The 23669-nt window shown below is 47.6% G+C and overlaps 1 protein-coding gene across 12 annotated transcripts in view; it reads right to left on the bottom strand.

The window, feature by feature from the left end:
* Positions 1-23669, bottom strand: part of Ptprm (protein tyrosine phosphatase receptor type M) — a 649476-nt gene that overhangs the window by 55555 nt on the left and 570252 nt on the right. For all 12 annotated transcript variants that reach the window (XM_040752893.1, XM_040752897.1, XM_040752894.1 and 9 more), the window contains 2 exons: positions 17508-17584; positions 15220-15256 (listed from right to left, as the gene is read on the bottom strand). In XM_040752893.1, the coding sequence (XP_040608827.1) occupies positions 15220-15256; positions 17508-17584 (114 nt within the window). The remainder of the gene's footprint in view (positions 1-15219; positions 15257-17507; positions 17585-23669) is intronic.

Below are 23669 nucleotides of genomic sequence, written 5' to 3'. Positions count from 1 at the left end.
CGCACACTATGGTACACTGAGACCTTTGAGTGGATGGAGATATCTAGTGAGACGCTGTCCCGTATCACGATCGCTGGCTGATGGTGTGGTGTCGGGTGGCGCAGGGGTGGCGCAAAGACAGAGGGAAGGGGAGGGACACCGAGGTGGTGAAGCTAGAGATAATCCAGGGTACTGGGCTGACGCTGGCCCAGCCTAGGCCTTGGTGGGCTCTTTGGGTCGCAAGCGTGGATGTGCAAAGAGCCAAGCCTGGTGTTTATGCATTAATTGTAAAGCTCCTGCCTGGTACATAAAAGAGCCCCTAAACTTTTGATCCATTTATTGGTACTGTTGCCGCTGGCGATAAACGGAAATCGGTATTATAAAGTCGGTTATTCAACAGTCACTGAGTTAGACATCCCTTCGGTGGCTTCTGAGTAAGTTTTTATTGCAAAACTTGATGTGATTTTTCAGCACGACACTGCCACAACACTCAGACTCATAATTTCATATATAGCGTCTTTTCTTTATGTGCCACCGTGACTTACAGGCTGAAGTGATAATGCTGACAGGGAACACAGCTGGCTTTTGCATTAATAATCCCGAACACCACTTATTTGATAGACGCATTTGCTCTCCCCTGAGGCTACTTATGGCAAAATGTAGAATTTTATGAATAATCTTTGGTTTTAGCTGTAGAAAAAGAAAAAAGAAAAGAAGGAGAAAGGGCAGAATCCAGACGGCTGAGTGCATGGGGTACCGCGTGCTCATTTTCCAAACGCAAAGACTGCCACGAGAAAACGACTAAAAGAAACAAGAACGCCCGCAAGGCACCAGAGACCAACACACAGAGCTATTCTGTGGTGGGGGAAGCTGGAGAGTATTTGAGTGAAAGTGGACAGGGCTGCGTGACAAAATATCGATTTCGAAGCACAGCACCAAAGCGGAAACCCCTTCCTGCCTGGAATTGTGTGGCCGTGGCTCGCCAGACCCCTTGGCATTTTAACCGCTGAGTAGGCAAGGGGAGGGGCTTTGGCATCACAGCTGTAATAAAACACCTCTGTAGAAGTGGTGTGGACAGCTGTGACTTAGCGAGTGAGGCTTGGCAGTGTGGTCACGTTGTAAACCCCTGTGGTTTCCACACAACGGCCAACCCGAGCTGTCGCTGCAGGAGGTTCTCCTGCCCAGGGCTCGCTCTTGGCTAGCAGGTGCAGGGTTGCTTCCTACACGTCCACAGGGACCTGCGTGTGTGCTAACCTCACGCCCGAAGTGCAGACGTGCGCTATTCTCACGCCCGAAGTGCAGACGTGCACTATTCTCACACCCGAAGCTTGGCCCCCATTTCCCGCTGCGTCTTCCAGTCGTGACTCCCCTCCACGCCACCCTGACCTCGTGCCGAGAGTGCTCTCCACCCACGCCCCGACGTCTAAGGCTGCAGCGACTCCTGCTTCCCTCCTCTTTCCAGGAGTATGTGTGTCTGGGTGCCATGAGGACACATGAGCTCTAACTCAGCAGCGAAAGGTGAAGCTGGATTTAATTAGGAGTAAGTTATATGTATATAAGCCACCTGCTCATACTTACATACTTACATACATACATACATCCTCAGAAACTTCCGTAATTTCAGTTGTAACTCTTATTTAGGTTAATAACTCTGTTTTTAACCCCCCTCCATTTTCTCAATTAAAAATAATTGGGAAATACCTTGACATACAAGTCTGGAGAATCACACAGCACATATTGGTCTCACTGATATGTATGTACGTACGTACATGGTTGTGTGGGGGTTTGTGGATACCCGTGGACCTGATGTGCGTGTGTGTGCGTGTGTGTGCATGTGTGCGTGTGTGTGCATGTGTGTGTGTGTGTGTGTGTAGGTCAGAGGACAACACAGATATCCTTGGGCGTCATCTATTGTTTGTTTGACACAAGGTCTTTCTGTGACCTGGATCTTCACCACGTAGGGCAGGCCGGTTGGTGTTGTCTGTGCCTGCCTTCCACATAACCAGCGCTGGGACTGTAGGCACGTGCCTCTATGCCTGCCTGTTTATGTGGGTTCTGGTCCTCCTGCTCGCAAGGCCAATAGTCAACCTCCTGAGCCATTCCCCCAAGCCCCATATTTGATGAGGGATAATACCCTCGTACACTGAAAAGATTTGTCACTCGTATTGGTTTAATAAAACGCTGATCCGCCAGAGCCAGGCAGGAAGTATAGGCGGGGCTACCAGACTTGGAGAATTCCGGGAAGAGGGAAGTCAGAGAAAGAGTTGCCAGCCAGACCCAGAGGAAGCAAGACGAGATTGCCTTACTACTGAGAAAAGGCACCAAGATACATGGCTAAACATAGATAAGAATTATGGGTTAATTTAAGTTGTAAGAGTTTGTTAGTAAGAAGCCTGAACAATAGGCCAATTTATAATTAACAGAAGCCTCTGTGTGTTTTTTGGAGGAGGGCTGAATAGCTGTAGGATTGGGTGGGACAGAAAGTTCTGTTTACACCATATTTCTCTTAATAAAGGTACATTCAACTGACTGTCATGGTCTTCCTTAGAAGACCTAAGACAGACTAATTCTAGTCTTTACTTTCCCATTTTAAAAACTATTGTCTAACATTAGGTATAATAAATGTATCCCTATGTAATTAGCCATTATTATAATTACGTTCTTCTCTCTTATGTTTTATATACTAGCAATTAATTACCAGAATAAAGTCTAGGCATTTCTGCAATATTACAAACTACATCTTAGGTCCCAGTAAAAATTTTAAAAAAGATGAAGAAAATTTTAAGACTGCAAATTGAATTTCTGAATACTACCTTCCTTTGCCCACCAAGAACCCCAACATCCTTACACAAGAAAATGAAATCGTTTGTCATGGTTTCTTGTGTGAAGGGCATAGATGATTCCTTTGGTTTTGCTTGTATGTGCATACTGCATGTGTGTGTTTGTGTGTAAGCGTGTGGGTATGGGCAGGGTTTCCAGTTTGTGATGAAGTTAACTGTCTATTTAACCCAAATTTTCTTCTGTTCAAAAGTTCCCAGTGATGGTGACCTTCGTACTTTGGAGGGAATATAGGATGTGGGTGGAGCACAGTGCTTCTTTTTGGGACAGGGAGGGAGCACTGACAGGTGCAGAACGCATGGCTTTCATGGTCACCTGTGGGTTTCCTGTGGGTGTGCACTGCGTTTGGGACAAAGCCTGAGTTATCTCTGCCACTGAGAGATGTGTGTCAGGACTGGGGACATTGTAAGGTGGGTAGTGTGGTAGCTAATGTTGGCTGAGAGGCTGCCAGCAAAGCTGACTTCAAACCTGCACACACTCACTGTCTGTATAGTAACTGCTAGTATCCAGGCATCTGCACTGGCCTGCCCTTGGGGTTCTGACCGGACGCGCCCTCAGCTGCAGCCACCAAGAGCACCACCTGTGCACATTCACTGTGTTCCCTTTTAAAAGGGCCCTGCCCACTTCCTACACTCCTCCCTCCCTCCCTCTTTCTCTCTCTCTCCCCTCTCTCTCTCTCTCTCTCTCTCTCTCCCTCTTTCCCTCTCTCTCCCTCCCCCCCTTTCTGCCCCTCTCTCCTCTCTCCTGCTGCTTCTTTCTCCAAGGCCAGTCACCCTATTCCCATTTCTATTTTATGACTCCTTTCCCTAATTTAAAACAAAACAAAACCCTCTGCTTGAACCCTGTCCCGTGGCGTCATTCTCTCTCCCACTGCTTTTCTTAAATTACAACAGTAACCTTACAGTAACTGTACAGTAACCATTCCTTTAGGACTTTTCTGGGTGGAGGGTGTCTTGGACACCAAGTGTGGACTGTTTATGGAAGGGCTGTCAGGGCCAGCCTTCAAAGATCTGAGCGTGACCACCCTGTGTGAGCAAAGTATAGTTACGAGAGAAACCAACAGAGGGGAGCTGCCCACATCACTCGGCATGGCGATGTCTCAGAGCCTTTCCTGGGAACCCCATCTAGGTGGATTGCTATTTGGATTTACTCTCTATGGACCACCATCGGCACTGTGCCAGAATCGCGCCTCCACTGCTGACACGGGGGGATGCGCCTCGTGAATACACCTCCACGGCAGCTGACCACACCCTTTAAGCTCTCGGTGGTACCCCTGTGACTGGGAATGGGAGGCTTCTGGGTGCTTGCTGTGGGAGGAGGAGGCAGACAAAGCAGATCTGGTACAGACTGGGCCCCTGAGGAACGACCGCAAGACGGGCAAGAATGGAAGGCCTGGAGCATGGCGGGTAACGACCACCTGTGTCTACGAGGCAGAGCCAGGAACTTTTGGTGTCTGGTCCCTGGTGTAGGCTGCATGCCACGTGCAGGGGGCAGCTGGGACGCAGAGCTCAAGCCACAGAAGGGAGGATGGACTGTGACATCTGTCTACAACACGGCAGCCTCCCTACCGGCTGTGGCCCGGGGCCTTCACCAGTGTTGGTCTCCAAAGATAACTCCCAGAGACTGAGCCTGGGCACTTGAGCAGGCGGCATGGAGAGGAGCAGGGAGAAGGTGATCAAGGAGAGAAAGGGGAAGCAGCTCTCAGTTGGAGCGGTTTGGCACCCAGAGGACCTGGCTGCCTTCTGTCACAGAGAGCGGCAGAGGGAAGAGCTGCATCCGCAAGCTTCGGGGTGACTGCCAAAGGAAATCAAGGCTTTCACTGGTTCCCATCCTCTTTGATTAAGCCTTCCTCAGTACACAAGTGGGATCCTCTTTTATTAAACAAAAAGGAGACTCGATCTAATAAATGAATAAAATAGAGATAAATTGGCCCCCTAGACATAGCTGAGGGCAGGTCCTCTCAAACGTTCTATGGCAGTGTAGGGGCCCAGCAGCGGGAAATTTCTAGCTGTGAATTTTAGATGAGAAGCCAAGAGACAGAGGAAATTGAACTGGCACTCATTTTTTTTTAAAACCCACCAAATAGGTCAGGAATCGTTCCCATACATGCTCCACGGTGCCTGCTTTCCGGGGCCTCAACACCACGGACCCTTGCAAAGCCAAGCCCTTGTGCAGAAAGCCCACCCAAAGTAGCCATCATGCTACTATCCAAAGACAAAAGCCTCACTGCCAGCCATGCCGGGGTCACTGGTGACCTGGTAACCCTGTGCTGGGCCCAGCGTTTGGTAGAGGAAAATGGTCGGCTGGTGAGCTTCGAATGGCCCATCATTTTAAAGGAATGGATTGGTTTTGTAAGGGCCCATGGGGTTGAGGCCCAGGAAGGCCGGCACCGTGGAGCATATATGGGAATGATTCCTCCCAAAGCGATGAACTTGGAAAAAAAGAGGTGGCCTCGAGTCTCTATGTATCTAATCCCTTGTTGAACAAAATGTTCCTAAGGAGAGAAAGTCTGTCATGTGGTACAGTACCCCGTGACAGACTCTCCAGTACCTCCATGCCCCTCGGGTGAGCACCACACACCCCTCTGATTCAGAGTGTTAGCTCACACAGTCGGCAGTTGCTTCTGCATACATGATTCAGGTAGGCATATAGGGACAGAGGTCATGTAAACACATTTCTTCCTCAAGTTCCAACTCTTTCTACTATGCATTGCCCCAAATCAAACAGGATAGACTGGGAAATTAAAAAGTTTTTTTTTAATTAAAAAGTCCTTTTTTTAAACCAATTCTACAACTTTGTACTTTTTAGCTTCAAATGAGGCATAAACCTAAATTCCTCTTAAAGATTTAGAAAGCTTTTGATGTGATGGTTTCAAATTTGGGTTATGAAAGAGACCATGCAATGTTCATCTCTGTGCCTGACTGATTTAAAATAATACATTTTCAAAAACCCATCCATGTATCAATAGACTCATTGGTTCCATATCTTGGCCATTAAGAGTGATGCTGTAAAGAACATGGATTGTGAGTTCCATCCAAACAGCTATAGGATAAGATCTTTAATGTCCTTCCCGCAAAAGGATGACAAACATCAGGGATGATGGACAGACTAATTACCCCGGTATGATTACTTTGCAATGAATATGTAGATTGAAACACTGTATTCCATAAACATATCAAAATAAAGAAAAGAGAAAATTTAAAATTACAAGCAAAGAGCATTTATGCATGGTTATCACCAGTCTGTATGAGTTAAGCTTAAGCTCCATTAATTAGGGACGCACTTCTGTCCCACAAGAACATAGGTGGCTGGGACCTCAGCCCTCTGTTTGTCACTGTTAGTCTGAACATGTCTTTAAGTGCTCTCAGGACAGGTTTATTAGGAATACAGGCCCGAGAGTTACCTATGAATCTGACCGTTGGTCAATTAGGCCAAAAACTTTGGATATAAACTTGGGTTGTTAAAAGGGATTTTCTGGGTAAACTGTCACCACAGCTGTGCATTCTTTTTTTTTTCTATGAAAAAATCTTAATTTAATGCTTAATTTAATTGTAAATGTATTTACAATTTCTTTCCCTCCTGTTATATATTTTTTATTATTTATTTTTAAGTTTAAATTTAGATTAGAAACAAGGTTGCTTCTCAAGGCAGCTCCATGTCCCTCTCCGTTTCCCTCCCCTCCTCCCGTGCCCTCCCCCCAGCCCCCCCAATATCCCCTCATTTCCCCAGGGAGGGTGAGGCTCTCCTTGGGGGTGTCCATAGTCTGTCATTTCATCCAGGGCAGGGCCTAGACCCTCCCCCCAAGAGTTCAGGGTGAGAGTGCATCTCACATTGTTGGATGGGAGTCCAAAGTCCATGTGTATACTCGGGATGAATACTGATCTACGGCCCAAGGCTCAATAGATTACCTAGGCCTCCTCACTGACACCCACATTCAGGGGGTCTTGATCAGTCCCATGCTGGATTCCCAGGCATCAGCCTGGGATTCAAGAGTTAACCCTTGTCAGGTCAGCTGTTTCTGGGGGTTAAACCAGCCCAGTCTTAATCCCTTTGGTCATCAGTCCTCCCTCTCTGTTACTGGCTTTCTTGAGTTCAGCTCAGTACTTAGCCATGGGAGTCTGCCTCTTCTTCCATCAGCCACTGAATGAAGTTTCTGTTTCCCAGACTCTCTGGCCATGGGATTGTAGGCTGGCACTCCCCAGATCTATGTCTAAAATTCATATATGAGAGAGTACATGTCATGTTTCTCTTTTTGTGGCTGCGTTACCTCACTCAGGATGGTTTCTTCTAGTGTCACCCATTTGCCTGCAAATCTCAGGATTCCATTGTTATTTTCCTGCTGAATAGTACTCCATTGTGTAAATGTACCACATTTTCTCTATCCACTCTTCGGTTGAGGGGCATCTAGGTTGCTTCCAAGTTCTGGCTATTACAAATAATGCTGCTATGAACATAGTGGAACAGACATCCTTGTTGTATGAATGGGCATCTTTTGGATATATGCCTAAGAGTAGAGTTTCTGGGTCTTGTGGTAGGTTTATTCCCATTTTTCTGAGGAATCTCCATACTGATTTCCAAAGTGGCTGAACAAGTAGGCATTCCCACCAGCAATGGAGGAGTGTTCCCCTCTCTCCACATCCTCTCCAGCATAAATTGTCCTTGGTGCTTTTGATTTTAGCCATTCTGACAGGAGTGAGATGGTATCTCAGAGTTGTTTTGATTTGCATTTCCTGGATGGCTAAGGATGTTGAACACTTTCTCAAGTGTCTCCCAGCCATTTTAGCCTCCTCTATTGAAAATTATTTAGTTCTGCAGCCCACTTTTTAATTTGATCCTTTGGTGTTTTGGAGACTTGCTTCTTGAGTTCTTTGTAAATTTTGGAGATCAACCCTCTGTCAGATGTGGGGTTAGTGAATATTTTTTCTGTGGGCTGCCTTTTTGTCTTGCTGACTGTGTCCTTTGCCTTACAGAAGCTTCTCAGTTTCAGGAGGTCCCATTTAGTAATTGTTGATCTCACTGTCTGTGCTAGTGGTGTTAAGTTCAGGAAGCTGTCTCCTATACCAATTCATTAAAGGGTACCACCCACTTTCTCTTCTAAGAGGTTCAGTGTGGCTCGATTTATGTCGAGGTCTTTGATCCATTTTGACTTAAGTTTTGTGCATGGTGATAAACATGGATCGATCCGCATTCTTCTACCTGCCAGCCTCCAGTTATGCCAGCACCATTTGTTGAAGATGCTTTCTTTTTTTTCCATTGTATATTTTTAGCTTCTTTGTCAAAGATCAGATGTTCATACGTGTGTGGGTTAATATCAGGGTTTTCAATTCAATTCCATTGGTCTGCCTGTCTATTTTTGTGCCAATACCAAGCTGTTTTCAGGACTATAGCTCTATAATAGAGCTTGAAGTCAAGGATGGTGATGCCTCCGGACGTTGCCTTGTTGAACAGGGTTGTTTTGGCTATCCTGGGTCTTGTTTTTCCATACAATTGATTATTGTTCTTTCAAGGTCTGTGATGAATTGTGCTGGGATTTTAATGGGGATTGCATTGTGTCTGTAGATTGCTTTTGGCAGGATTATCATTTTTACTACATTGATCCTACCTATCCAAGAGCATGGGAGATCTTTCCATTTTCTGAGGTTTTCTTTAATTTCTTTCTTTAAAGATTCAAAGTTTTTGCAATACAAGTCTCTCACTTGTTTGGTTAGCATTGTAAAGGGTGATGTTTCTCTGATTTCTTTCTCAGCCCTTTTATCATCTGTATATAGTAGGGCTACTGATTTTCTTGAGTTGATCTTGTAGCCTGCCACTTTGCTGAAGGTGTTAATCAACAGCTGTGCATTCTAAGAAAGCCAGAAACAAGTGTATGATACAGCATTAGCACCCCCTCCCCATGCCTTAGATGTGGCTAGAACCCTTAGTCTGGTGATCACTATTTGTGGGGAAATCACAAGTATTTTTCCTTTTGCAAAGCCTTGGCCTCTTTAGTGTTGGAAGCTGAAGAGTACTCCATTCACTAGGCAATGTTTTCAAACAAGTCTCAAACAGGACGGACAGACGAACCCACAGCGTGACCTACAACTGGCTGACGATGTAGGAACCACTCAGCCAGGAGAAACAAGACCAACGGTGACAGAGAAGTTAGAGGTGAAGAGGGAGGCTCATCGGTGCCGGCGGCAGAGAAACAAAAGCTGTCGGTGAAGGCTGAGATTCTCAGGAAACAAAGCAGTGCTTCCAGTTCTACCTGGGAAATGATTTCAAGTGGTCACCTCCATTTGGAGGCCAGGATGTGGTGGTGGTGGGGGGACAAATGCTTCTTCACAGAGTGCGGTACGTAGGATGGGTAGGCCCTGGAGCCCTGAGAACCCTCCACTTCGAGAACGGCTGCCGCTGAGAGCAGTGTGACCTCTTCATGGCTCTGTGTCAACTCCGTCTGAGGCCCCCGGGGGTGGATTCTGAGCCGGGGACGCAGAAACCAGCTCTTCTTTCCGGAACACGGAGAGCATGCGAAAGAAACACAAACGAGGAAACCAGATTCCTACCCTCACAGGAAGAAGTCACTAGAGCGGGTTTCTATGCTGTGGGTGGCAGAGTCTCTTTAACGCCTGTGCCCTCCAGAAACCTTCGCTCTGATGTCTGTCACGTTCACAGTGAAGTTTGCCCGCACATGCAAATCCCCCAAAGCTTCAGGTTTTCTCCTTTTCACACAGTGGACACAGGATGACAATCAAAACTGATTCAACAAGGCACAGTGGGTGGTGGCAGGGTGTGGCAACTGGGAAGACTGCATGTGCCCACAGGTGCAGTGCTAAGTCAGAGTATCTGCAGTTGGAGTGTGGCTTCTGGTCCGTCCCTCTGTGCTGGCACGCTCTCTCCTTCTCGTATTTCTACCGAGACGTCACACGGGGCGAGCTGTTGGCCGGTCGGGCTGTTGACCACCGAATCCATGGATGATCCCTGCCACTCTCTCTAACGTCCTGGCTCTGAAACAACCTTCTGTCACCACCTGTCCTCTTCTTCTGGACTGCGGGCATAGAATGTCCCTGCCGGGCTGTTCCCACTGTTTCTCCCTGGTGCTGTTTTTCTAGATCAACCTGCGTGACAGTGTGGCTTGACATCGTCCAATGCAACAGCTAGTATCAGCCTCAGCAGAAGGCAGCCGGGGAGAAGGCCAAGGGCATGAGTCACAGGGCCCGTCTGGGTGCTGACCCTCTCTCAAGGCGATGGTCTCTAGATACTGTGCCAAGGCTTCTTAAAGATGCTCAGTTCGGGTTTCTCCAGGGAGGAGAGGGTGAAGGTCAGGCTCCAGATTTTACTAGAGAATACTTACGGTTTTGTTTCCTGATTACTGAGGCATGCTTTGTGTGGGCTCAGTGCGTCCTCAAGTCTGGTAAAGCAGGGGGTAGTTTTATGCTTATATGGTGTCTACTAGTCTCTTGATGCCATGGAATCTACGTTCCTAACCCCGAAGCTATGCTCTCTCTTAAGAGCAACCAACAGCCCACATGTGTATGCCATTTACACGGACCAATGTAATCCTCATTGGGGCCCATTCTGCTTCCAGTGCCGGGCTTCCTCGTCTATCACTGGTGGGCGATATAGGCACCTACCTCCATATTTGTGACAACAAATTGACGCACTATGTATGGCAGTGGAGGACATGGCTGTGTAGAGAATGCTATCTGGATGGCTACTTAACCAGACACTAAGTTTCCCCTCCGATAAATTCAGGAGGCTCAGACAGCTTCTGTGACAGCACAGGCTTTGAACCCAGACCTTTGGACTATGGTGTGCACCTCCAAAGCCGCTTATTTTAAAGAAACAAACGCCAGTCTTGGGACCTGTTCATTTACTTCCCTATCGCCGAGTCTTTCCTAATAAAAATACTCAAACTGCGGGGAAACCAGTGCGCCAAAAACCTGGGGAACAAACTCAGAACCATAGCTCACAAGCAAGAAAACCCCCAAAGGCAGCCGAAGCACAGGCCCTGCTGACCGTGGCCACAGCATGAAGGGTTAGGACTCCAGGACCCTTCATTTTGCAATAGTTTCTTAAATTTACAACGGTAAAAATGTTGGTGCTCAAGGCAGTTTTCATTGAGAGACAGTAAGAGACTGTATCACTGAAAACTTGCTTTCTGAGTTGTGCTGCGGTGAGAAGCAGTATTAGCCAGAAGGGAGTTCTGGGTCCCACGATCACTTTACGACACGGTTGAGAAAGACGAGCCAGGCAGTGCAGGCCCGAGAGTGTCGCGCGGCCTCGTCCTAAGTGGGGGCCTCGAGCGCGCTCTGGAAAAGGCTGGTCTGGAGTGAGGGAGAGGCACAGTGGGCATCTGGACGGCGGGAGTAAGTTCTGGAGTGGGGATGGTCCACAGGACCCTGCACTGAGCTGCAGTGTCAACCCTGAGAGAATAGCTTCCATATGCCAAATGATGTCAGTGGTTAACAACATGGAGGGCTCGAGACGCTCTTAGCACAAATGGGAAATGCCAGTCATCCTGGTCTGGTCGTCAACACCCTGCAGACGTATATTAAAGTGTCAGACTGCGTGCTGTAAGTGTGAGAAGTTGTGTGCCAATTAGAAACACAACCACATAAAATATAAAAAAGATAAAAATATAGATGTAACATGAAAACAGAGAGAGAGAGAGAGAGAGAGAGAGAGAGAGAGAGAGAGAAGGACAGCGCTTACAAACCACGCTCGCCATAACAGAAAACCACTTGCAGATTTTCTTTGGAGGTTCCTTCCCTACTTGGCTAAAGCAGGACTTTCCTGAAGTCAGATTTTAAAATGCAGCTAGACAGTAAAATAGTGCCTTTGGCTGCCCATCAGGGAGCCAGCAGGTGCTCTTCCAATCAGGTGAAGGAGGGCCCTTAATGTGCTCCATTTCCCCGGAGGCCCACTCCATGGGTGGCACCTCGATTATGAAATTCTATCTGCTCTGCGGTAGCCCAGCCACAGGCACACTCTTCTGCCCACCCCTCGCTGCGAGCCCGGTGTTTGAAATCCCCCAGTTGGGGCTCTAAGTGTGCAGCAACAGATACACTTCCACCCCTATCGTCCTCTGATTTGTGGGGTCATGAATCTTAACATGCTACAACTGAATGAAGGTAGCATTCAGAGGTGACGGTGCTCATACTGGACCATCAGTCTCGACAGGAAAGCAGTAACACAGGGTGGACAGGAATGCCACACTGAGAGTAACAAGCAGCCGTCCCCCACAATCCCTTCGATCTTCAGAAATACCACCATTATCATTAAGGCCAAAGTCTGATATTGGTGGGAAAATCAACACTGAGGAGTCTGGGGACACACATCCTTTGAGTGAAAGAATCTGTGTGATGACTTCCCGGGAACTAAATAGGCTGTGAGAGCATGGGGCTAGGCTTGCGCTGAGTAAATCCCCCTTCTCCCCCCCGCCAGAATTGCGATAGCACCAAGAACCGAGGGACACAGAGCAAGGACGGGTCGAAAAGTTGCCTCTCTCGTCAGTCCCTGCTGCCTGGTTTCTTAGACAGTGGCGATACTGGTGGCTTTGAGTCTATATACCGGCTGCTCAAGCTAAGGACTAGATGGCCAGCTACCTTCCCTGCTGGCCATCTGTGGCCACTCGTTACGCAACGCTTGCGGCTTACATTAGAAAGGAGACGCTAGCTGTCTGCGCCTGACCCGCAGGTGTGGCTCCCATCCGCAGCGACGCCCATACCGCCAAGTGTGGGGAGCTGTCGTGTAGCTCACTCCACAGCGAGGCGAGGCCTCCGCGGTCTGGCCACGGCGCATTGGGCACGCCCTTCCCCATGAAGGGTCAGGCGGCCTCTTGCCAGTCCTCAGCTACCCCTGGGTACTCCTGGCACTCTGAAGACCGAGCAGGGAAGTGTCATTCAAACTCATTCTGAACAAAGTGGTTTTGCTAGTGCTATTTTCTTCAGAGAGTCATCTCCCTTGGGTGTAGAGAAAAATCAATCGGGAAAAGCTTTGAAGGGTAGACAGTGTTTAGAGCTGGTTATTTAGTCATAGAAGTCTTGAAAATCCCAAAGAGATTCAGTTATGTGATGTTTGTGCCATCTGTGGACGCACGGGGCACCAATCAAGTTTCTGGACGGATAAGCTAAGGGGGAGCATTGGCCATTTAACAACCAAAATGTCATATGCGTTATAAAAAGTGGCCAGTTTCAAACATCGCCAATGTCATTAAATCAGACGCTGTGACACCTGCTTCAGAACACTTGGGAAGCCACCAGAATTCATGCCAGAGAACTAACAGCATGGGCCTGAAAGCACGGATGAGTTTAGTTTGGGGACAGCAGGGTCCAGAAAGTGCTGAGAATCAATTCAGCACTCACTGTTCCTGCCTGATGGAAGGAAACTGTACCAGGCTGTGCTTTCTGATGGTCCTGGCAGCCACCATGTAGAACTAGCCTGTGCTAACTGACCACTGGTCACTCTAGGAAAGAGTGCGCATGTGTAGGGCTAGCCTGTGCCAGCTTCCCACTGGGCACTCTGTGGAAGAGTGTGCATGTCTAGGGCTAGCCTGTGCTAGCTTCCCACTGGGCACTCTGTGGAAGAGTGTGTGTCTGTGCATCTGCCTGGTTAAGAGACCCTGGAAGGAGCCGTTTCTAGCTACACGTCACAGAGAAGGAACAACAGCATTTAGAGACCGGGCAAGGGCAAGTTCTCATGAACAGAGTCCCTGTTTGTGATGTGAGAGCATGGGCTGTGTTTGTGGGGCCACACAGGCTCTTCATGAAGCCATTCCTTTTAGGTAGGGCAAGACCCTACGGTCTTTATCTTGCTTATTCCCAGACGTTTTCACTCTGCACTGCCCAGTGACATCACCTCTGGAGTAGCCAGATGGAGCTACTTATCTGAATCTCAGGTAACTCTGGTTCCCTGTTTTTGTTTTTGGTAGCTACATTTCAAGTGGTCATCGTAGTTGTCCCTGGTGGGCCAGGGCCAGGAACCCCTGAGGTTGCAAACATCTTACAGCCCAAGGTGTTGTGATTTGCGTGTAACATCTGAATGCTCTAGGCAGCTCCTGGAGATTCATGACAATGCAGGGTGGAGGCTGTGCACATTGTCGATGCATGGCATCATGGGGGGGGGTAATGACAAGGCAGAAAGCTTGGGCACACACAACGCACAATTTCCCCCAAAATATCTCCAGTGCATGCTCAGTTGATCTGTGGATGTGGAACCCACAGATAACTCACCAGCTATTTTTCTAGGACTTATAAAGCTCCTTTGATGGTCCTTAGATGCCCCCAACAAAGACCCTTAGTTCCCAACCTGGCTCTGCTGGGGGAAGGAGTGAGTGGAAGCTTTAGAAGGCGCCAAATATGTGAGGTCATAGGTCATCAGAGCCCCTCTCTTCCTTTCCCTTTCTGTGTCTAGCATGGGGAGAGGCGTGTCGTTCACTGTGCCCTTACCATGACGTCGCGTGTGGCCCAAGCAACAGGGACGGTTCGTTGTAGACTAAAAGCCCCAAGTTGGCAAAACGAACCTGTTTGCTTTATACGCTGATTGCCGCAGGCTTTTTGCTGTGGCATTGCAAAGCTAACACAAACAGATCAGCGGAAATGACGATCAGCTTAAAAAAGCAGATGGAGAAGTGCGTGTTGTCCAACCTTTCTTCAGTTCGTCTCATACCCATTCGCTAAGTTACCTTTTAGGATGACGCACACACAAAACTTCGCCTCTCGTAATGCTTCATAGGTGACCGCCCTCATCAGCCGCAGAGAAGGGCCCTCAAAGACCGCTGCCGTGACGGCCCTCCTCAGCACCTGCTCTAGCTGTCTTTCACTTCCTGCCAGCATCCCACCCGGGGAAGCAGGAGTTTCCTGCTACCAGGTCTTCAGTCGTGATCATACGCCATCCCCGAGTCCTGCTGGCCTGGGGCTGTCTCATTTGGACAGCTCCACCCATTTCTAATCTTGCTGGCACTTCACTTGTGCACCCCAAGTTCCGTGCATTTCGCCTACCCAGACACATGCAGGCCGCCTCAGAGCTGCCCCCCAAACCCCAATCAACTGGAAAAACTGTGGCTCCCCAAGCAGAGACTCACACCATTTTGTGGACGGATGGGCAGTCAGGACCTACTCGTTAAAGGGCATTCTCCTCCCCCATCTCTCTCCATGCCCGCATGGAGAGTACAGAACACATTCTCGCAAATTCCAGACTGACTCCAAAAGCACTTAGACTGAATTCAACGGTGAAATCAGTGAGCACATTTCTTTAGCGATCTCAACGTGAAGTTCTAGGTAAGTGAACACAGCACCAAAAAGTTCTGCTGGGAAGACAGGGGCACACGGGTCAACGGCTGGGGACACAGTACATTGCATGCAAAGTATTCTCATGAGGGGACAAGTTCTCATGAGGCAGACGTGAGAGCGGAGATGAACTTACCTTGGGTTGCGATGTAATGATTGGGTCGGTGGTAGCCCTGAAAATAAACGAGAAAGAATTATCTGGTGAATTCTAAAGCCAGTGGGCGGCACAGACGTCACACGCTGGTCTGTGGAAATGGCTGCATGTCCAGAGACCAACCCACCACATTGCTTGATGGGGCTCAGTTGCAGGACACAGGGTCATTCGGTTTGTCTTGCCAAAGGAAGGTGCATCAAACGGCAGCCTTCTGCACGGTGTTTGGGAAGTGCAAGGGCTGACTTGCCGGCTATGAGATGATGGATGGGCAGGAAAAGCTACCAGTTTACGGGTTCTCTGGATTGAAATGACCAAGACTCATGTTCAGTGTCGGACAGCGGGGAGGAGCATGCAGTAGAACCCTGTCTGCACTTGGGACGCCGTTGGCAACCGTGCCAAGGACTGAGTAGACAATCTGTTCTATCGATGTAGACAGTTCCATCAATACCAAGGCTCAGAATCGTCCTCAAACACTACTCACAGCATGACACGGCACTTCAGCAAGGGCCGGGAGTTTAAAGAAAGCAGGGCTTACATAAGACCCCGTCTTTTAATCATGGCCCTATCGGAAGCAGGGAAGATTAAACTGGGGACCAAGAAAGCGGGAGGCAAAGGTGTCATAGGAGAGGAGTATCTGGGAAAGTCAGTTCAGAGAGAATTGCTTCTAGTAACATACTGCATCATCGTGGACCTTAACACATTTCTGTCTCTGGAGATTACCCTAAATATTGTTCTCAAAGATAACTGGAAAACAGAAAAAGAGAATTGGAGAGAAAGTACAGATTTCTCAGACACCTTAAATGTTAGATTATTTTTTGCTCTCGAGACAACAGCAATGAATAAGAAAGGCAGCAACTCTGTAACACTACTGACTGGTCCCACATCTCAAAAGCCAGAACTGAGACCAGTATTATGCAGAATTCCTTAGAGACTAACTGCTCATTTGTTAGCCGATGGTCCCACTAGGGAAAGAACACTGCCTTACTTATTCTGCAAGTCTATTGCCTTAGAAGGTGTCCAGCAGACAGGAGGAGCTGAGCTAGCCCACGCTGTCCCAGTGCTGCTGTGTTATTGACCACCTCTGTCAATATTCTGTCTGTTATCACTCAACAGCCGGAGATGCCCTTAAACTCCTGCACTGGTTGGTTTACCAACTTGATACAAACTTAGGCATATCTGAGAAGTGGAATCTTAATTGAAAAAACAAAGCCTCTGAAAGATCAGCCTTGTAGGCAAGTCTATAGGGCATTTTTTTTCTTGATTGGTGATCGACGTGAGCGGGAATAGAAGGAGACACTTTGGGAATGGGGAATAAGTACCCCTTATCCATACAGCCTAAGGGCAGTCTGTTAGTCATTTAACTCTGTGGGAAACTACGTTGCTGCCTCACGACTAAAGGTGCAGGGAGACAGACCCTTTGTCGTAGGTGATGCTAAGCTGTGGAATGTTCATTGGCTGCAGTTTGTCACGTGAGGTGGGGGTGGAAGTTTCCACTTGTGTGGCCTTGTGTCAGCACTGGAAAATTTGGACTTTGGAGAATTTTGGATTCGGGGACTGGGGATGTTGGGTAAGACCAGTCCCTGGAAGTGATAATGGACTCAAAACCTGGCCTAGCACAGCACGAGCCTGGGGATGCCAAGGAAGCAAGGAAGTGAATCTGCTCATGGGGGAGGGGGTGGATTCTGAGCCTTGCAGGGAATCACAGGGCACCCTGGATTTTCTACTCCTGGTTTCATTCATTCTTTCAACCGAAAACAAGCTGTTCTCTTAAAGAATTTATCCTAATGTAAGACATTAAGTTAACATGACGCAGGATGAATAAGGCAGCCATCTTCAATAATTAAACAGCTTGCATATTTAACGACACGCCTTGCCTGCCTTGGAAGTCCTGGTGAACAGCTGTGGATGACTTTGAAGGCAACTTAAAAGTACAGTGATGACAAGAGCCTTCAAATCACCCGCGTTAGGAATTAGACAGTTTTGTCCCATTAATATGCAAGCATTTTTAAAAAGTTGTTGACAAAAAAACGTAGAAAACATTTTCTCAGTCCACATAAGTATGGGAAGGCAAAGAGGGCAGAGAAAGGGACTAGGATGTTGATCCCCAAATGGGCTCAGTTGAGACAGCAGTGACTGCATTCCGTGGAGTGTGGGGAGCCTGACGTTTGTGGATGGTCACGGACACCCGTCTACTAACAGCACAGCAAGCAGATCTGGGGTGTGGTGTGTGTCAGAATGTCTGGGATAACTGACGGTTTTAAAACACATACATCGATGTAATTGCCATTGATGTAGTCGGAATTGTTGTCGCCTTCCAGCATCTGCAGCCTTACCCTCGAGTGGTCATCTGCAAAAGGAAACAGAGAACAGCCATGAGTGGAGGTGACCCCCACGGCTGACCTCAGTCAGACTCAGGACTTGCATGCGGCACACAGACCCTCCCCATGCAGGACTCTGCTTTAAAGATGGCTGCAGTTTGGACGTTGAGGTCCTTAGTGCCAGCCTGCAGTGTTGTTGGGAGCCAGTGGCTCCACCTGGTGGGGAGGAGGGGACTGCTCCACCAAGCACTTCCTATCCGGGTGATTGGCTCACCACGAGTTCTAGAAGCAATACAGCATACTAGCAATGCAAATGTGAGCCCAGGCAGACCTTCCTTCCTTTTTAAAGTCTTATCTCAAATACTTTGTCACAGTAACAGAAAGTCCACTAACAAACAATAAATATCACATGCGTTCTAAACTTCCCATTTTGTTATTAAGGTTGGGATCTATAGTTTTTTTGGGGGGGGGTGTTATGAACAAATCTTTCGCCAGGTGATGGTGGCGCAGCCTTTAATCCCAGCACTTGGGAGGCAGAGGCAGGCAGATCTCTGAGTTGGAGGCCAGCCTGGTCTACAGAATGAGTTTCAGGACAGCCTCCAAAGCCACAGAGAAACCCTGTCTCAAAAAAAAGTCTTTCTTTCTTTCTTTCTTTCTTTGGGGGGATCACTGAAATACATACAATACTGTAAAAGTTAGAGACTCATACTTAACCCATAAGAGTTATTTCTTGGAAGTTTGAACAGCTTCACTAAATCACATACAAGGCCTCAGATACTGAAGGCTGCCTATAATGTCCTCCTTGAAAAATAACAGCTACCAATCTCAAACCCAGCCTTCCAGGAAGTTTGATGAACTCTGTCCTAGATAAGGCTTTTGCTGCTGTGATAAACATGACCATAAACAACTTGGAGAAGAAAGAGTTTATTTCAGCTTACAGCTCTCAGGGCATACGCCATCGCTAAAGGAAGTCAGGATGGGAACTCAAGGCAGGAACCTGGAGGCAGGAGATGTTGCAGAGGCCATGGAGGGTGCTGCTTATTAGCTTGCTCCTCATGGCTAGTTCATCCTGTTTTCTTACAGAACCCAGGACCACCAACCCAGAGTGGCACCACCCACAAAGGGCTGGCGTAGAGTGTACAGTTTTCCTTGCCAGTCGCCTGGGCCCTGCCGCGATGTCTGAACCTCCCAAGTAACACACAGGACACTATATTAATATTAAAGCTGTTGGCAGTTTGCTTGGTTTCTTACTGGCTATCTCTGACTTAAGTATTTAACCCATAATTGTTAATCTAAGTATTTCTCTTACTGGAGAAAAAGGTCCGGACCTCTTACTCTAGCGGTCTCCATGGTGTCTGACCCTGCCTCTCTTTCCCAGAATCCTCCTTGACTCCTAGTCTCACCAATCTTGCTTCCCTATTAGCCAACAGTGCTTTATCCAACAACCAGTAAGAGAGACAGATTTACAGAATGACATCTCCCATCAGGCTGGGCCCTGACATATCGACTGTCAATCAAGATAGTGCAGTGCAGGGTTTCCTACAGTGCTCTGGGCTCTCCATCAATAATCAATAAGAAATGAACCACAGGCTTGCACACGGGTGAATCTGGCTGGGCATTTAGTCAGTGAGGTTCTCTCTTTCCAGACAATGCTAGCCTGTTGTTAAGGTGATGCAAGAGTGCTTGGCACAAAGACCTAGCTCCGACTGTAGTTTTCTGGTTTCCCCAGAAAACCAGCCTTGGCCTCTTCTGGAGAAGGGACTGGAAGAAACTGCCAGGAACTGGGCTATTTCGAGACTAAAGGAGAAAAAACATCACCAAGCACTAATCCTGACAAACAGGAAGCAACATATGGGGGTTGTTATTGTATTAATAGGTATATTTACATTATTTTCTGAACGGAAAGTTATCTGTATGAGTACTATTCATTATCTCAGCTACTTCCCTGAAAATCTGGAGGAAACTCCAGAAGTCTCATGGCCCTCAAACCCCATCACTAGTTTTGTACCCAAGACATGACATGTACCGCCAAAATATCTTCTGAATAAACAAAATACAAAAATCATTTTTGAAAAATACATCCTTTTTTATACCACCCCGTGGAGCTAAGGGTTTGCCTGAGCACCAGGGAGCTTGCCTGGATTTAAACCTAGGCACTGAAAAAAAAAGTTTGGCCAAAGAGTGAGTCCCTTTCTATGTGAGCCCTCTCTGAAACCTAGTATTGAGCATGGATCAGAGCCAGCTCCCCCAAAGGAGGTTTTGTGGTCACTGAAGGGTGAGGTGTCCTGACAAAGGGTGGGACAAAATCCCATCACCATCACTTGAGAGAGTGAGCCCCTCACCAAGCTGCCATGCCCATCCTCGGAGGCTCCCAGTACCCAATAACCCGTCATGTTTGGTGAGTGAGAAAGACGTATGCAACGTAAGGCAGGAGTCAAGAGAGCTGTGGGGATGGACCATCATGTGTCTTCATTATCTGGCCAAGGGATGACCTGAATCTGTTCCTCTCCACTTGGCAGACTAATGGGCAAAAGTCAGGACTTCACCTCAGAAGGTGGCAACAGTTGTTAGCGTAAGAAGGCAAATGTTATGCTGTACGTGGTCCACACAACCCAAAGAAAATACAAACGCACTCAGTTCCCCCTTCCTCCATTCTCTGATATAACCCTGATCTCTGTGGAAACAACACCTTCAAGAACGGTAAGGACACTCATGGACTTCCAGTCTTAAGAGCCCTTTGCTAGGAAGGTCCTACTGACACAAGCTTGCTCCCTCTCTCTAGTGACGTATGGGCAGTGCCAGCAAGGACTCTAGCTTGCTAATGGAGAAGGCATACATTATTGATGTCCATTTGCTAGAAATGTCTAAGAATTAGAAAAGGGTTATGAAGTATTCTCTCTTCCAGTGCTAAAACAAGTATGAACAGCGACAAGTGAACCTACCTGCCACGAAGATATGATTGCTCCTTGGCATATGTTTAGACTTCGTCTCAGAACTGCGTAAATACCCAAATCTATGGATACTTACATTCTTTCTATAAAATGTCATACTCTTTGCATGTAACCTATGCAAACTCCCCTGCATACTTCAAATTATCTCTATGGGGCATGATGGAAATGTGAGGTAAATAGTCACTCCCCCCTATTGCTTAGGGAATAATGACAGGAAATCAGCACCGATTCAGTAAAACACATTTCCCCCAAAGCTTTCAAGGCAACATTGGTTGGCACCATGGATGTGGTACCTAGTGATATTGTGAACTGACTATACATTAGTATTAGTGAGAATGGGCTATAAGAGTCAGTCTATAGAGAGCACAGGGAGGCACTTCACTTTGTTTTGCAAGGTGATTATGTTTCTTGGTGACTATGGATGTTCTAGTTAGTTCTAATTGCCAACTTGACCCCAATTAGAATGGCCCAACATCTTGAGGAGGGACTGTCAACGTCAGGTTGGCTTGTGAGCGTGAGATGTTAATTCATGTGGGCAGACCCAGCTGAGAGTAGGTGTCACCGTTCCTTGGGGTGGGTGTCACCATTCCCCTGGGGTGGATGCTTAGACTCTACGAGACTGGGGAAAAGGAGCCAAGCGTGAGTAAGCATGCATAAGTTCATTCTCTCTCTGCCTTTGGCTGTAGATGTGACTGACTGCATCACCTGATTTCTCCACACAGCCATATGGTGACTCAGGACTGTGGGCTAAAACTAAACTCTTTTTCTAGCAAGCTGCCTTCCTCAGGGTATTTTTATCACAGTAAGCAGAAAGGAAGCACGTGACTCCCCCACCCTTCTGCAGGCTTGGGCAAAACCATCCTTCATCAATAGCAATGCAGCAACAGGAAGTATCCGCCACCCACACGGAGCCATCAAAAGGGGTGATGTGATGGACCCTTCTGGGTCCAGAGCCTCTGTCCACTGCTGCTGTGGTACTTAAGAATGACTCAGCACAGATGCTGTGGCTTCTAGCTTCTTCCTCGAAGTCTAGTAAGTCAGTGAACTGCAGAATCAACATTGGCCAATGGGAACAAATAAGTAGGTGCATGGGGTTACCATGTAGCCGCCAACAGGAGAAACAGGTCTGGACATTCTTCAATAAGCCAATACCACTTAGAATTATAGAAATGGATTAAAAAGCTAGCCAATAAGAAGCCCTGGTTGTGAGTCAACAGTTTAATAATTAATATATGACTCTGTGTGTTTATTTTGGGGCTCAAGGGTGGGGGGACCTTCTGGACCAAGAATCTCCTGTTAACGGCTATCCTCTGCAGTAAGTCATATCAAGCTAAGTCTTATCAAATCTTGATAAGATCGTGCCTACTAGACATTTCTAGCATGCAACAAATACTAGGATCATCCAGAATAAGGAATCAAAGACACGCTGAGCACCCATGAACACTCCCTATTCCTGGGCCACCAGCTGGGTCTTCTAGGATCAGCATCTGGGTATGACTGTTGAATGGAGAAGGTAGTTTGGAGGACTCCATTGTTCATGTACAAAATTTGGGAAACCCAATGGGATTTGTGGCTAACAGTTATTAGCTGTGAAAGTGATACTGTTAGTACTTCACAAGAACTCAGTCTTTCTGGAGGTCCTAGCCGGTTGAGTTTGAGATAACTCAAACATTAGCATTATTAATGCCAATCTCGGTATCTGCCCCAGCATGAGAACATTTCTCCTGGCATTTCCAAAGCTCTTTCATGTTCCTATTTTGTGTTGAATGAAAACATCAGTCTTCGGAATCGCAGAAGGATGACCCTGACCTCAACCATGGACTCAGACAACCCTGACTCTGCTGAGCTTCAGCAAGGAGGAGGCGGCATGGTCTCCTCTCACAAGAGTGTTGGGGGGACCAAGAACTGTACTTCGCAGTTTCCGAAGCATGGCCCCGTTCATTCCTGTGTCAGTCAGATTTTCCTTGCTGAGCCCAGACACCCGGGGGTGAAGAGAAGCTCAAGGGGCCAAGTTCCAGAGCTTCAGAGACCTTAGTCCACACCCCAGCCAGAGAGGGTGTGGCGGAGCAGAGCAGACAGGGACACCGGAAAGGCCCAGGGCAAGGAACAGACCAAAGGCAATGCTTACTCTACAGTAAGTCTTACTCTACAGTAAGCACAGTAATAAACACCCACCCTACAGTTAGTCTTACTGTACAGAAAGTACAGTAAGTACAGCAAGCAACAAGCACCCAGCTTGTCTGTTCTCCAAGTGCACTGCCTGCCCTCAGTGATCTGAACTGTTAGCATGCTAGACGGCTGCTTTCATTCACTCAAAAGAGGTGATTCTCCTTCGTGGCAGGAACTGTTAGAGGAAGTAACTTGTTTCCCAGCTGATGGTCCTGGGGGGAAGTGATCAGGTCCTGAGATATCTAACATAATCAATGGATAGATATGACCCTTGATGGAGTCGTAACAGGGTGAGGCAGGGAAATGGAGCCCTGTAGAGCGAGTCGGTCAGTGAGACTTACTGTAGAGTAAGTACTTATTACTGTACTCACTGTACTCGCTGTACAGTAAGAGTCACCATAGAGTGGGTGCTTTAAGATCCCAGACTCTGGAGCCAGAATCCTAGGGTGAAGCCAGTTCTGTGACTTTCTGGTTATGTGACCATGGACAAGTAAACTTGATTAGTGCCTTGATTCCCCCCCCCCGCTGTAAAACGGGAGTAGTAATAATCCTGCCAACATTGTACAGTGTGAGGATTCAGTGGGTTAATATAAATAATGTGTTCAGAAGTGTCAGCTACACACAAGTGAGTTAAAGCCAGCAGTCAGTTTGAGGACTGTAAATGACATCGCATCAGACCAGATTATTTGTCACCCAGCCTGCCTATATGTCATCTTTGACTCTCTGTCAGATCTACGCTGACAGCACCTTTTCTAGAACACATTTTTTTTCCTGTCACTGCCTTAATCATTCAGTGACGTCCGCAGCGAACTGAGCCACGGTGGATCACATAAGCAAAGCACTGTTAATACAGTAACCAAAGGGGATTGCTCTGGCTTTGGCTTATCTACCGGGGAAGGTTATTGTGACAGAGTCACAAGCCAGATTATCAAATGCATGTGTGTGTAGTTTGGCCTCCTTATCTGCCCAGTCCCCAGCCACAGATGCGGCCAAA

The sequence above is a fragment of the Mesocricetus auratus genome, unplaced genomic scaffold, assembly GCF_017639785.1.
Source record: "Mesocricetus auratus isolate SY011 unplaced genomic scaffold, BCM_Maur_2.0 Super-Scaffold_100010, whole genome shotgun sequence".
NCBI lineage: Eukaryota > Metazoa > Chordata > Mammalia > Rodentia > Cricetidae > Mesocricetus > Mesocricetus auratus.
The sequence above is the reverse complement of the archived record's forward strand: the minus strand, read 5'-3'. Positions and strand labels throughout refer to the sequence as shown.